At 42.2% G+C, this 16,351-nt stretch overlaps 1 protein-coding gene across 2 annotated transcripts in view; it reads left to right on the forward strand.

Moving 5' to 3' along the window:
- LOC106581812 (uncharacterized) overlaps positions 1-4,585 on the forward strand; it is a 43,563-nt gene extending 38,978 nt beyond the window's left edge. For both annotated transcript variants that reach the window (XM_014164457.3, XM_082972784.1), the window contains exons 8-14: positions 272-321; positions 444-494; positions 626-722; positions 1,925-1,958; positions 2,097-2,805; positions 3,156-3,238; positions 3,725-4,585. In XM_014164457.3, the coding sequence (XP_014019932.2) occupies positions 272-321; positions 444-494; positions 626-722; positions 1,925-1,958; positions 2,097-2,805; positions 3,156-3,238; positions 3,725-3,751 (1,051 nt within the window). In that variant the 3' untranslated portion in view covers positions 3,752-4,585. The remainder of the gene's footprint in view (positions 1-271; positions 322-443; positions 495-625; positions 723-1,924; positions 1,959-2,096; positions 2,806-3,155; positions 3,239-3,724) is intronic.
- The last annotated feature ends 11,766 nt before the right edge of the window (positions 4,586-16,351 follow it).

Raw genomic sequence — 16,351 nt, forward strand, 5'->3', positions numbered from 1 at the left:
TCAGCATGTAATGATTACTTGGAAATGAAAATGGCTGTTGAATGAAAGTAATGGAATGTAAATTGTTAGGTTAGTGGAATAACACAGATATTTGAGAAATGTCCAACCAAATGCATTGGACCCTTCATTAACCCTGGTAGGTAAGAGTTTGTCTGTTTACTTTAACACCAAAACCATGGCCTCGTTATCTGGTAGTTCATCTGTTGATGGAACATCCCAGCTGTGTATTAAGTTTTAATTATTTCACTGTAAACTAAATGTCTCTCTTTAGGTTTTCAGATACATCTCCTAGGGAGAGAGAAAGGGGGCCTACAGTCAGAGGTGAGAAATTCACTCTGTAGTAAATTATTTTCAACTCAAACACTGAGGAATAGTCAGACCATGATCAAGTATGTCTTATTTCCAGTGATACCCAATAATTGTTGAACTTGTTTGATTTCCAGGAGGAAGAAATGCAAAGAGGGGTCACCCCAAATCAAATGCTGATTCACGGGGTGAGTTTGAATGCTTTATACTGTGTACCAGCAGCTGAATCATTGAACTCCTCAGTACAAGCTACCAATCAGCCAATGATGGAGGAACTATTCTGAATTTTTCTCTTGGCTTTGCTTGTGTTCATCTCCAGGTCAGCAGCTGCGGGGCAAAGACAAGCGGGGTAAAAATGTTCCAGTGGTCAGCAGTAAAGCCAAGGGCAAGGACCGGCTGACTGGGAGGGCTAGAAGGTGAGTGGCAATAACAGCAGATTTAATCATAACAGCCTGTGTTGATGTAAGGAAAGCACACACCTTGCCTGGCTGTATGCAAACACACTGGGACTTACTCTAAAGAGCACAACGTGTCAAATGACCAAAAACAGCTAATTCACTTGTGCATTCTTCTGTTTTATTTCAAAAAGCCCACTGTTCCAGCTTTTTGTTCTGAAGCCATTGGTGAGGCTAGACTACTTTTAGGTTCTGTTAGCGGTGCTTGAGAGGCAGGTATTGGTGGCTGTGCGGTCCTCTGTGAGATTGAGCTGACCAGGGGAAAGAGCAGTCAGGTATGTCCAGGCAGAGTGCTCTCTTGTCTCAGTTGCCTGTTATTGGGTTTTGCTGCTGGTGCTAATTGGGAAAAGAGCAGAGCGTGAAGAGAACTGCTCAGACTAGCCTTACCTCTTAGGCAAAAAAAGTTATATCTAGAACCTAAAAGGGTTCCTCCGGCTGTCCCCCAGGATAACATTTTGAAGAACCCTTGTTGGTTCCAGGTAAAACCCTTTTGGTTCCATGTAGAACCATTTTGGGTTCCATGTAAAACCCTTTCCACAAAGGGTTCTACATGGAAACCAAAATGGTTTTACCTGGAACCAAAAAGGGCTATACCTGGAATCAAAAGGGTTTTTACCTAGAACCATTTTTTTATTTAACTAGGCAAGTCAGTTAAGAACAAATTCTTATTTACAATGACGGCCTACACTGGCCAAACTCTAACCCGGATGACGCTGGGCCAATTGTGCGCCACTCTATGAGACTCCCAATCACGTCTGGTTGTAATACAGCCTGGAATCTAACCAGGGTCTGTAGTGACGCCTCTAGTACTGAGATGCAGTGCCTTAGACTGCTGCGCCACTTTGGAGCCACAAAAGGATTCTCCAATGGGGATAGCCTAAAAACCCTTTTGGAACCCTTTTTCTAAGTGTAGACTGTCAAGCATTTCTCAGGATGTACAGAGGGCAGCCATGATTAAACACACAGGTGTGTAAGTGTACCTACAATCATCCTTCTCTATTTCGTCTCACTCACACTCTCTACATATCTCTTTCTATCTTTGACCCCACACAGAACAGATGTATTTTTTCTAAGTGCAAAAGTACTCACTTTGTTATCAGGATACTTTGAAGAATATAGACCACTCATTCTTAATGTTTCTAATAAAAAAATATATATTTCAGATGGGATGCCAGCGAGGATGGGGAGGATTTGCAGGTGAGAGGTTTAAACTGAATGCTTTTCATTGATGATATAGCTGTGCTTTGGTGAAAAAATGTCTGTGCTTGGGTTCAACAAAGAAATCTCTGTCTTCTTTATCATATTACTAATGGAATTTTATTTTTGCTCCTTCAGGCCTCTAAGACTAGTTTGGAGGAATTCTTAGAAGAGCTTGATGCTTTGGCTGACCCTGACATAGATGACTCCACTGCAGAAACTCCAGAGGTCAAAGATGGTGACCTCAAAATGGAGTCTTCGCTAACCCTGGATGTGGTGAAGCCCGAGAAAGTGAGTGGAAGCGTCAGTCCTGGCCTGGACAAGGCCGAGACAGCTCAGGCCCCGGACGACCCCCCGGACGACGGGACATCCAGACAGGGGAAGGCTGAGGCCTCGTCCCCTCAAGCTACAGAGAAGAAGGTCCGCTTCTCAGAGGAGCTCATTAAGGGGCCCGGGGCCTACGAGAAGCCCAGTACTGGGGCCCAGAACAGTGCCCGCTCAGAAACCAAGGGCTCCAGCGTGTTAAAAGTTGCCTCCCCCATCAAAAACGGACAGAACTTGGAGGAGCAGAAGCAGTCCCCCGAAGGCGACCAGGAGGATGCTGGTAATGCCCTGGACTGGGGGGATCAGCAGGCTGCAGCTGTCCAGGCGCAGAGCTCATCTGATGGGCAGAGACAGGGTCAGGAGGGCCCTCCATTTCTTGATGCCTCCAAAACAGAATGTGCTGAAAGCTGCCAGGATGGTGTGCTCAGCCCCGTTCTTCCCATTTTACACAGCAATGTCAAAGACCCTGCCCCTCCACAGGATAATTCTGTCCAGCCTTTAGAGCATGCCAAGAGCAATACAGGTAGGCAATAGTTTTGTTCGTGGTTAGTCCCTGTTAAATATTAATATCTACATGTACATACTACCTCAATCAGCCTGACTAACCGGTGTCTATATGTAGCCTCGCTACTTTTATAGCCTCGCTACTGTATATAGCCTGTCTTTTTATTGTCGTTTTATTTCTTTACTTACCTTTTGTTCACCTAACACCTTTTTTTGCACTATTGGTTAGAGCCTGTAAGTAAGCATTTCACTGTAAGGTCTACACCTGTTGTATTCAGCGCACGTGACAAATAAACTTGGATTTGAAATAGGTACAGTGTATAGTTATCACTATGATGCAATGTAAATAATGCTTGGTTCCCTTCACAGAGGCGCTGATTGACTCCAGTCTGTCTGTTCTCAGCCTGGAGTCAGGAGAGACTCACCCAACCCACACCACCAGTACCGATAAGGTCAGTATGGACTGAGAGAATATGAACAACTGGATGGATGGATGGATGGAAAGAAAGGAGTGCATGACTCATCTGCATTGTAGTCTGGACTACGAGAGAGAGTGAATGTGGATGGATTGAAAAGGTGATGAGTGTATGATTCATCATCACTGCAAATTTGGGATTTTTGATTGCTGAATGAGTGCATTCCCTATGGTCTTCTGTAGTGTTTAAGTAGATTTGGAATAGACAAGAGAGACAATGCATGTTCAGAACTACTGTAGCAGGGTGATAATGCATTACCAACCACTGTGACAGGGTGATAATGCATTACCAACCACCATGGCAGGGTGATAATGCATTACCAACCACTGTGGCAGGGTGGTAATGCATTACCAGCCATAAAGATAAGTACTGTATATGTCTTCCTTTTGAGTAAAACTGTACTTTTACACCTATTTTTTAAAACCACATTGTTTAACCCCTTTTTATTGTTTTGTTTCATAGGCAAGAGAAAATGGGAAGATTGTTTGAAGGACTTTTGACGTTGCTATAACATTTTCTAGAACTGAACAACAACATGATTAATTAATTCAAGCGTTTACCATGAGCCTTTTAGTTTAATACCGCACTTGCTTCCAATAGCTCTTTGTAGATGTCCTGTGTCTAGTTGGTCAGGTTAAGACTAACATGCACAATGTTGTTTCTTTTGAAAGGATGCTAGCTGCTCAAGGTGGGAAAAGGAAACGATACATGTTCAAGTGAAGTCATTTTGAGCCTTTTGTCTGCTTGAAAATACTTTGCTTACAAGCACTTTATTCTTTATGAGGTATGAGAATTGACATGTCATACATTACTTAAAGTTGGAATCCTTAATGGTGAAACAGCTACGTCCTTTTGCGATATACAACAACAAAGAAGTTACTGCAAACAACGAACACTGTTTTTTTCCCCTCGGACATCATTACACGCGTGATAGAAGAGCACAATATGTATTGCATTTTTTTTTACCATGCTGCACGGCGCTCCTCAGCTCAGCAACAATAACAACGGTGGTGGTGGGGCGGCCAGTGGCGCCGTTTCCCCTTAAGTCTGTTATTTGAATGGCTGTTTTTGTTTACATTTGAAGTATTATTTCAAGGTACCAGTCCTAATGCTTGTATTAGTTCAGTTCCTATGGATGACTAACCTACATAACCTAAACAGGCCCCGCCATTAACCTTTGCCAGCCTTAGCAGTTGAATGACAAAATATAATTAGCATTATATGCTAATAGTTGTACACTGACTTTATTTACAGTACTAGTCAAAAGTTTGGACACACCTACTCATTCCAGGGTTTTTCTTTAGTTTTGACTATTTTCTACATTGTACAATAATAGTGAAGACAACAAAACTATGAAATAACACATATGGAGTCATGTAGTAACCAAAAAAGTGTTAAATAAATCAAAATATATTTTATATTTGAGACTATTCAAAGTAGCCACACTTTGCCTTGATGACAGCTTTGCACACTCTTGGCATTCTCTCAACCAGATTCATGGGGTAGTCACCTGGAATGCATTTCAATTAACAGGTGTGCATTGTTAAAAATTAATTTGTGGAGTTTCTTTCCTTCTTAATGTGTTTGAGCCAGTCAGTTAGTGTTGTGACAAGGTAGGGTGGTATACAGAAGATAGCCTTATTTGGTAAAAGACCAAGTCCATATTATGTCAAGAACAGCTCAAATAAGCAAAGAGAAACAACAGTCCATCATTACTTTAAGACATGAAGGTCAGTCAATCTGAAAAAGGTCAATAACTTTGAAAGTTTCTTAAAGTGCAGTTGCGAAAACCATGAAGTGGTATGATGAAACTGGCTCTCATGAGGACCGCCACAGGAAATTAAGACCCAGAGTTACTTCTGCTGCTGAGGAGAAGTTTATTAGAGTTACCATCCTCAGAAATCAGCTATTAATTGCACCTCAGATTGCATCCCAAATAAATGTAACAGACACATCTCAACATCAACTGTTCAGAGGAGACTGTGTGAATCAGGCCTTCATGGTCGAATTGCTGCAAAGAAACCACTACTAAAGGACACCAATAAGAAGAAGAGACTTGCGTGGGCCAAGAAACTTGAGCAATGGACATTAGACTGGTGGAGATCTGTCATTTGGTCTGATGAGTCCTAATTTGAAATTATTGTTCCAACCAGTGTGTTTTTCTGAGACACTGAATAAGTGAATGGATGATCTCTGCATTTGTGGTTCCCACTGTGAAGCATGGAGGAGGTGGTGTGATGGTGTGGGTGTACTTTTCTGGTGACACTGTCTGTGATTTTATTTAGAATTCAAGGCACACAACCAGCATGGCTACCACAGCATTCTGCAGCGATACGCCATCCCATCTGGTTTGCGCTTAGTGGGACGATCATTTGTTTTTCAACAGCAAAATGGCCAAAACACATCTCCAGGCTATGTAAGGGCTATTTGACCAAGAAGGAGAGTGATGGAGTGCTGCATCAGATGACCTGGCCTCCACACTCACCCGACCTCAACCCAATTGAGATGGTTTGGGATGAGTTGGACCGCAGAGTGAAGGAAAAGCAGCCAACAAGTGCTCAGCATATGTGGGAACTCCTTCAAGACTGTTGGAAAAGAATTCCTCATGAAGCTGGTTGAGAGAATGCAAAGAGTGTGCAACGCTGTCATCAAGGAAAAGGGTGGCTACTTTGAAGAATCTAAAATCTACAATATATTTTGATTTGTTAAACACTTTTTTTGGTTACTACATGATTCCATATGTGTTATTTCATAGTTTTGATGTAATCACTATTATTCTACAATGTAGAAAATAGTAAAAATAAAGAAAAACCCTGGAATGAGTAGGTGTTCTAAAACTTTTGACTGGTACTGTATGTAACTTTTCTAAATAGAAAGCTCTGACCATTGCACTTAACTACTGAGATATGATAGCTCATTCATTCATATGGTAGTTTACAGCTTGGTTTGGTGAAACCAGTTACATGAAGTAAAAGTAAATTCAAGTGCATTATTTTAGTGTGGGAATGATTACTTTGTAATATAAAGTTCAATAGTTATGGTTTTCAAATGCTAAAAAGTTAAAATATAGTTTCATATTTATTCAAATGTTTTTCGGGGAACCCTTTGACTTTTAATTTTGAAATGTTGTGGTATTAACTAACTGTCATTATTGATTTTATTTATTCTCATTTGGACTACTGATTGTCAAGTATAATTTGCTGGAGAATAAACCCTTGACATGCATTAGTGGCTGGATTGTTTTATTTTAAGTAGGGAAAGGCAATTTATTTGTACCCCTTTGTTGTTTTCTTATACTTTAATAGTCTGACAACATCATTTGACAAAGAGCCTTAGCATATAATAAATAGTGTGTTAATGAAGCACTTAAATTGTTCTTTTTAGAGCACTTATTTAGGCAATTCAGTGTACAGCGCATGTTGGAGAGAGAACTGTGGCAGTTAACATCTTCAGTTATCTTCTGACCTGCCAAAGCAATTTTACTTTCAGTAGGACTGGCTTTCCTCAAGCATTATAACACTGGCATTAAAAGTGCATTGCCATAACCAGGTGACAAGTCACAGTAACAGGTTGAGGTCATTTCATTTGTAATTAAAATTACTTTTGGAGCTGTGGAGGTGAAAAAGAAAAGAATGGCTGGAATTGAGAGCTAACAGAACTGAAGTTACTTGTTGGGAGAAAAGAGAATTTCCTCCATAATGTATTGTAGTTGAACGGATCAAATTTATCCTGGGAGAGGGAGAAAGGGAAAGAGTTGAACATAGGGATATTTTTTATGAGAAGTAGTGGAATTGACTTCTACCATGTGACTAGTGCAGAACATACTTCCCTGTTCAGTGACTGTTTGCGTCTACATAATGGTTGCAGTTTGTTTGGTGAATGTATTTATTAAAGGTTCGCTTGATATTTATGTTATCACCAAGGCCTCTTGAAAATTGAGAAGTGATTGTCTGACATTACCGCTCCTTTCGACATCAATGTGCATCACCCAACCATGTGCTCCATGGACTCACACAGGACGTGTGTGTGTGTGTGTCTGTGCATAGAGCTTTATTCACAGCTTTTTTTACTGTCAAGTTCCTTGTTTGTTTAACTTGGAAGTTAGCATATAGCACATTAATAAAGTACCCGCGGCTACAGATTCTGTCTTGCTCTTTTTGTCATGTTTTACTAGGTTTCCAAAATTCTGTGAACTTTCAATAAATTCCCTGGTTTTCCAGAAATCCTGGTTGGAGGGTTCTGGATTTCCTGTTAATTCCCTCCTGATTCTGAGAAGACCAGGGAATTTATTGAAAGTTCCAGGAATTTTGCAACCCTATCTTTAGATGGAGTATGTCTTGTCCCCTGTCCCTGCCCTATAACAGCATGAAAACTGAGTGAATGTGAAATGTATTTTTCCTATGTTATATACACTACAGTACAGTGCATTCGGAAAGTATTCAGACCCCTTGACTTTTTCCACATTTTGCTACTTTACAGGCTTATGCTAAAATGGATTTAGTATCTTTCCCCCCCATCAATCTACACACAATACCCTATGATGACAAAGCAAAAACAGGTTTTTGAAATGTTTGCTAATGTATAAAAATAAGAAACTGAAATATCACATTTACATAAGTATTCAGACCCTTTACTCAGTACTTTGTTGAAGCACCTTTGGCAGCGATTACAGCCTCGAGTCTTCTTGGGTATGATGCTACAAGTTTGGCACACCAGTATTTGGGGAGTTTCTCCAATTCTTCTCTGCAGATCCTCTCAAGCTCTGTCAGGTTGGATGGGGAGCATCGCTGCACAGCTATTTTAAGGTCTCCCCAGAGATGTTTGATCGGGTTCAAGTCCGGGCTCTGGCTGGGCCACTCAAGGAAATTCAGAGACTTGTCCCAAAGCCACTCCTGCGTTGTTTTTGCTGTGTTCTTAGGGTCGTTGTCTTGTTGGAAGATGAACTTTCGCCCCACTCTGATGTCCTGAGTGCTCTGGAGCAGGTTTTCATCAATGATCTCTCTGTACTTTGCTATGTTCATCTTTCCTATGATCCTGACTAGTCTCCCAGTCCCTACCACTGAAAAACATCCCCACAGCATGATGCTGCCACCACCATGTTTCATCATAGGGATGGTGCCAGGTTTCCTCCAGATGTGACACTTGGCATTCAGGCCAAAGAGTTCAGTCTTGGTTTCATCAGACCAGAGAATCTTGTTTCTCATAGTCTGAGAGTCATTTAGGTATCTTTTGGCAAACTCCAAGCGGGCTGTCATGTTCCTTTTACTGAGACTTTTGCTTCTGTCTGGCCAATCTACAATAAAGACCTGATTGGTGGAGTGCTGCAGAGATGGTTCTCCCATCTCCACAGAGGAACTCTGAAGCTCTGTCATGGTGACCATTATGTTCTTGGTCACCACCCGGACCAAGCCTCTTCTCCCCCGATTGCGGAGTTAGGCCGGGAGGCCAGCTCTAGGAAGAGTCTTGGTGGTTCCAAACTTATTCCATTTAAGAATGATGGAGGCAACTGTGTTCTTGGGGACCTTCGATGCTGCAGAAATATTTTGGTACCCTTCCCCACATCTGTGCCTCGACACAATCCTGTCTCAGAGCTCTACGGACAATTCCTTCGACCTCATGGCTTGGTTTTTGCTCTGACATGCACTGTCAACTGAGGAACCTTATCTAGACAGGTGTGTGCCTTTCTAAATCATGTCCAATCAATTAAATTTACCACAGATAGACTCCAAGTTGTTGAAACATTTTAAGGATGATCAATGGGAACAGGACGCACCAGAGCTCAATTTCAAGTCTCATAGCAAAGAACCTGAATACTTATACAAATAAGGTATTTTATAAATATATTTTTTATAAATTTGTTTTTACTTTGTCATTGTGGGGTTTTGTGTGTAGCTTGATGAGGAAAAAATGTAACAAAATGTGGAAAAGGGGAAGGGGTCTGAATATTTTCTGAATGCACTGTGTCATGTTTTAAATACAATTGACTTCCCATACTCAATTTGGGGACTGATAAGCAGCACCAGTGAATTTCCCAAGAAAAGTTTCTGATGATTCACATGCATATCAGCTGCCAACTTCCCCATATTGGATAGCTTATGCAAAGTACTTAACCACCACTGAAAACAGGCCAACTTTAGAAAATGATCATTCTGTGTTCCATAAGAGTTGGATTGAATAATGTAATATGACACGATAGCAGCACACGATAATACTTGATTTGATTGAACTTGAAGGCAAAACTAATTGTGTTTCAGAATGGGGGACTGTGACAGTGTGGTGTTAAGCTGCCTCCATTTGGGAGTCATTTCTGATTAATTTCAAATGAGCTCTCCATGGGCCTGCTCTAACAGCCTGTTGTGTTGGAGACAGTTCCCTCCATCTTCTCTGGTGAGAATCCTCCGAGGTGTTAATCTTTTAATTACCTTTTCCTCTGGCGTTCACTAGGGCCACCTGTCATTAAGGCCCTGGGTCCTGTGACTTCAGCATGGTGCTTTGTGGCTCCTTGTTTTTTAGTTGCATCAGCATCAGCCCACTTTCATGTTTCATTGCCTATTGTTTTCTACCAGGTAAAAGGCTATCTATCCTTTGTACCTTTAAAATACCGGATTCTCATTTCATGGACATGGGGGCACCGTCTCTAGGTTTTCATTCCATTAATGAAAATTAATTAACTCACTGAGCCACCAGATATAATTTATAATTTACAGTTTGAACACAGTGTGCTCTCCCTCCTCTGCTCCCAGTGGCGACTAATAGTTTTTTAGGGGTGTGATGCACCTCTATGCTTTAACAGTGTGAGTATGAGTAGCTTTGGAAATAAGTGGTACAAACTGATGGGGGATTAAAGAGGAGTATGGGACTATGCACCTGTCTTCACACACAGCAAGATAAGATTTGAAACGCAGAGCGTTTTCTGTCGTAAAGGATGTGACAGTAGCTCGGCTGTCAGTCCAAAGCACCCTAACATTTGGTAGCAGAGAGGCTCTGAGCGGGAAGCCAATCCTGTCACCATGGGTGATGCTGTCACTGCAGGAGACAGGGCCTTTCAAGGGCATTAACACATTTCAGTCCTGACTGCTGCATTCTCACACGGGGCTAGAAGAGAGGCCTCACCAGGAGTAAGCTGTCTCCTTCAGACAATCATGCTCTGTCAAAGCAAAAGCCTTATCTGAACCAGGTTCAGAAATGCTTGTAGCCCTAAGTGCCTTGGTGCGGAAAGTAAGCTCCTAAAGCTATGTTCTGGATATGCAACCAACTTTTTCTCGCATGTGTTAGGGTGATAGTGAACCTGAGGCGCCATGAGATTTTTACATCTCTATATCTGTAGTTGTAATAACCTCTTTCAGATCATGGTCTGGTTAATAGTCATTGCATTGATTGGCGTGGGTTAAACAGAGGAACCACCTTATCCAGCCCTGTGGCCCTGACAGTCTGTACAAACAGGTGGTTTTTGGCAGGCCTCTTCCCCTACTGAGTGTGTGCGTCATCCCTCTGCCCTTATATGGCGGCCCAGGCTGTACCAGCCAACCACACCTCAGCAGCTGGCCTGGTCCATCACAGGCACACGGGAGGGATCTGAACATGCTCTGCTCTTCCTTTTCTCCCGCCCCCCAGAGAGGGGGCTAACAAGGCCGTCAATGTACAGCTTGCCTTATTGATCTGAGCCATGGTGTCATGGTGTCTCCGCTGGTACTGTGTCGTGTAACAGCTCCAGCAGACAGCCTGTCAGACTACCATATTGATTGTTACTGTGATGTTTTGTATGAAATAAATGTATTGCTTTTCCCTGAAGTCGTATTTTGTCACCCTCTGATATTTCAGCAGGAAACCTTCCATGGTTAGAGGTCAGTCCTCAATCTAAAGGTATAGGCAGCCCCGAGTAGCCTTCTATATAACAGCCTTCTATATAACAGAAAATGGTGGGTGTCAGTAACAAGCATTGTACCTATTAATTTTTTTATTAATCTATCCTATAGGGAACCGCAGCTAAACTGACTGAAGACCAGCTCTTCCGTTGTTCCCTATAGACTAAATACATTGTTATGAAATAGTAGCATAGGGACTTGGCAGGTGTCGTTGAGATGTTCAATAGACAGCCTGGTTCTGAAACAAATAGGGGGATAAAACAACGTCTACCTCACCATGTGCTTATTGCATTACGTCATGGTTCTGCACCTGTGCCCCATGTTGTAATTGTGAAATCATGCACACTTTCATAGTCCAGCAATCATCTGAGAGGTCCTGGTTAAAAGGTCCCTGAAAACAAAAGGCTCAACTCAATTGAACTCGCTTTGAGGTATTTACACAGTAGCTCTATTTCCCATGGTCAAACAATCCCTGCATGGTTTGAGGCACTGTATAAACCTCGATACTTTACCATGTGGTATCTTGTGGGAAAGAGTGACTATGACACCATGGGCCTGTCTTTAGTTTGATTCATAAAATCTGGGCCTATAATTCTTCCCGGACTTTAATAATTGAAGAGCCTATTATGAGCTTGCTTCATATTGTTCTCCTGTGTTGCAAGAGCTCATTAATTATTCACAATTCCTGTGATAGTATCTTGTTCAGACAATGGGGTTCTAAACTTTGATTCTTTTTCCTTTGTTTTAAAAGTCTCTCCAGGGTGGCATTTTGGCACATTAAAATAATGCTTGGTGTCACTGCAGAACATGCAGAGACGGATAAGCATAAGAAGCTCTGGGATATCCAAAGGCAAGTAGAGGAGAGCTGCTCTGCAAGAGTAATACCCTGATGACTAACACTGTCAACAGTATCAACAGTCACTCATCCTCCATAGCTGGCATTGAAATAATCCCCACTGGTAATGTAACTCTCAACTCCCTGGGACCCAAGATGTTGCCCGCTCAGCTTTGCATTGTCCAAGTAGTGGTAGCTGTGCTTGAGCTTCAAATACTGTACCATAATCCAGCTGGAGCTGTGAGATTTAGCAAACCATTGTTTTCAAACGGATGCCTTAGAAAAGAGGATAACAGGACATCTTTCATCTTTGCTAGAATCTCTGACTCAGGTGTGATGTTTTGAGAGTAGTGGGGATGACTAGGGCCAGGCCACACAGTCAGGAACAACTCCTGGCCCCAGTGATGACAGAGCAGCAACCGCTATCTCCTACAGGGTACTCCATCATGTAAACATTCTCCTGGGCGACTGGGTTTAGAGGTCAAAAGGTCACTAGCCCCTCCCCCTCTTCTTCATGGGCAGATATAGAAGAATAAGAACATCAGATGAGACTGTCAGATCCACTCCTTCATCAATATCCTGCTCCATTATTTTCATCCATAAGCATAGGGTCTTGTAAGCATTTTAATGGTAAGGTCTATTCGGCACATACATTTTTTGTTTTTGATTTGATTTTACCAACTGAAACATTCAAAACATGTCACTGCCGTGTTGTAGGGCCTATGGGGAAACAACTGTAGCAATATCCACTGTGTTCAAAGTTTCCTGCTACTTGTGCCTGCTGTTTTACAATAGTCCCAAGTGTTTACATTATGTTTGTTTACGTCTCAGTGTAACAGATACCCACCATGACAGGTTTTCAGTGCAGCACTACTCAGCTGAGGCTTACATTTCACTGTGATACAGTGTGATGGTCCAACCAGCAACGGAACCTCCCCACCACTCAGTGAAAAATAAGCCTTTCAAAGAGTGTTTGCTGGAAATAGTACCGACCCAGTATTATGTAATGCGTTCCTCTTTCCTTTGTGGACTGTAACTACAGAGCGTTCAATCAATACACCTCCCTCACATGCCGTTCAGTTCAAGTAGAAAGCATACATACATACAGGCTTGTTTTTTCCTCTCCAGAGTTCACCAGAAGTGAGTCAGAAGCAGGAATATGAAAGAAAGAGAGAGAGAGAAGGAGATATATCTGACTATGTGCTGTAGCAGACTGATAAACGATGGGCCTTGCCTCTGTTGAACACATCTTAGCCTGTTCATACCGTAAAAGTCACAGATTTGAGGCTCACATGAAGACATCGACAGTAAACTGACTGTCCTTTGAGCTGTAGGACAAAAAATTGCCTGGATTATCACAGGTTCTGAATTCAACTTGGTAGCTGGTTAAGAGTTGAATATGTCTACAACAAGCCCTTTGACTGGATAGTGATATAACATTGCTTATCTAATATATTTTACCAGGGGGATAATCAGACTAGGCGATTTGAAAAAACAGCTTCTACAAAATTTGATTTATCAGAGTCCTGTATCAAAACTCCAAAACATCAACACAATTTCTTGACATAGTTTTTCATAAACGATTTCAGATCTCTCAAAATAAAATGTTTAATATGAAAGGTGTTATTATTAAGTTTCTTTGCACGAACCTTATTTAAACAAAATCTAAATGAAGAAGCATTTTACAAGGAAGTTTATTTGCCTCGTAATATATGCCTAGACCTAACATAGTCTTAATAAAAAGTGTTGAATTAGACTAAAAGTTCAATCAAGGCCAAAGGATGTTCAATATCTGCCCTACATACACGACCAAGTACTCAATACATTTACATGGTTATATGCACATACCTGAGCTTAACTCAATAATACAGGTTCCTCTATGCCAGCAATCCAGATGTATCCGTAAAAGGAAATATAGAGGACGAAATGCTATATAAATGCGTCCTGTTATCCAACAGCTCGGCCCATCAACGGTAGTGATAAATGGTTGTGTTATAGAATAACATTGGAGGCCTATAAGTAATGCGTAGTTTACATATCCTGCAAAGGCATATATCCTACCAGTTAAATACAGGTGTAAATTACCTTGGTGGAGCTGTCCAAAGGAAAGATGACTTACATCAATTAAGGCATACAGTAACAGAAAACGCATAGTATTTTAGGGGAAACAATATTTCTTTTAAGCAGTTTAAGTCTATAATTGTCAGTCATACACATTCAGATTATTGGTATATAAGATATCAATAAAATACGTGCATGAAGCCTGTGCAATTCTCGCAGCATCATCTGTTCTTTGATATCTCTTCCACGAAGACCACTGTCTGTCGGCTATCCGACCCCCTGCATAAGTCTGTCAAACACTCCTGGTTCGATTCCTGTTTAATGGCCTGGTTACTCTCCTTTACGCAAACCTTGTTGTCTCGTAGCGGAGGTGCGCTGCGGAACCTTTGTGGATGAAGGAGCAGCATCCGCCGCTGCTTGATCCGCATTGCCAGTAGTTAGTCGGTCCGTATCCTTCTCCCCTTTTTCATTATGCATGGTGTTGTGGGCTCCAGTGCGCAACGGGCTCCGATTGTCCTCAGCAGGCTGAGACGCCTGGTTATCTCTCCCCGCAGTGTTTGCTCTCTCCGCAGTTTGTGCGGCTTTGTGGCTTTGGGCAGACGTGTAGAGCCCTTTCGGTTGCGAATGCGCACTTTCTGATAAAACGCCGTCGGAGATGACGGCGGCGCTCTTGCTTCTGCCCTCCCAGTGAAATGCCTTGGTCTGAGACTTTACACCAAACCTGGTTTCATTGACAGATAAAATGTCTGTCTGTGTAGAGTTAGTGTCTGAGACGTTAGTGCTTGTGGATATGTTTGTTGAGATGTTAGCAGAGGCTGTGACCTCGTCGGGCACCCCTAGCTTCCCCGCTGGAGAGGATGCGCTCGTTGGCTTCCATATCAAGCTGTAGTAAATGGCTAGAATGATGGCTGCTAAGGACACAGACAATACATATGCGAAGACAGTGGCTAGTCTCACCCACTTTTTGTTCGTCTTCGCAGCCATTTTAGCCTTTTTATCCCCTGTATAAGTGGCAGGTTTGCCCCTCTCCATGTTGGGCATAAAGTCCCGCTCTCTCATATTGCCCCGATGTTTCCCTCGATGCTCCACCACCCCGTCCGTCTTGAAGATGTCTTGTTATCCACAATCCAAGAGAACACAGGAACCTATCCGGTCGAGTGAAGACGTAGAGCCTCAGGCTTACTGTGGACCATATGCGTTCTTGAACCGTTTACTGCTAAATATATTTTTGGTTAATTCATTTCATCCTAGAAGGCACTGCGGTTTGTCTCAGAAACCAAGTTCAGCATTGTGTTTCATCATGGACATCATGGATGAGGCAGGCAGCTCAGGGTCTCTTGTGAATTTCAGCATCCACCAGCAGAATCCCGGTCCCGTACGACCAATGTTTATTCCGACGGCATTTCCCAAGTAATCAGCTATACAGCGAATCCGCAGTAAAGGATTCGATGTCATTTAAAAAATCGATTAAGTAAAATCATACGGTACACAGCTGTCTTTACGGTAGCCTACAACAAATGAAGTGGTTGTCTCAGCTAAAAATATAGGAGAGGGGGCGGGTGAAGGTTCTTAAAGAGCCAGCAGCTATATGCAGTGGGCTGCATTAACTAATGAAACCGCACCAAACGCACAATTCACCCCAACACTAGAGTTAAAAAATACATATATGTTTGCGGATGGTGTAAATTGTCCAGACCGAGTAGCCTATGATTACGTCATGACATCAACGTGGAACTGGTACTAGGAATGAAGCAGTGTGTGTTGCTATGTAGAGTCTACACTGTATTTATGAGAATGAGGGATGGACAGCTTGAAGGGCAGTAACTGAAGGCTCAAGTTAAACGTCACCAATAGCAGTGGCAACGTTTGGTGCCGTGGCGCGCATGATTTCAGCCCCTTGTGATTTCAGCACCTTGGACAGTGGCGGATAACCTATATTTACGCGATAGGCCTACAGGTGCACATGGCAACAGCTTGACTGATTTATTTGCCTGCTATATGGTGACGGGGAGTGAGGGGTATGAGTGAAACACCGTTTTTCTTTTGATCCTGGCCCATCTATTCATTATATGAATCACATACAGGTACTTTTGACTGAGAAACTCTACAGTGTACATTTTTGATACTGTATGTTGTAGGTCTACCATACTGTATGCTTTTATTGCTGCATTGGAAATAATTTCTGCTGGCTTATCAAGTTTCCGCTTGAAAAGTGTGAATCATGTTCTTTTTTATATAATTGGTAGATGGGCAACTTTGATGGGGTGGGGGGCAAACACATCTGAATTCGTTATGAGGGGCCACAGTAAAACATTTTAGTGACTCCCC

This window comes from Salmo salar, chromosome 01 (genome assembly GCF_965601325.2).
Source record: "Salmo salar chromosome 01, fSalSal1, whole genome shotgun sequence".
NCBI classification, from domain to species: domain Eukaryota; kingdom Metazoa; phylum Chordata; class Actinopteri; order Salmoniformes; family Salmonidae; genus Salmo; species Salmo salar.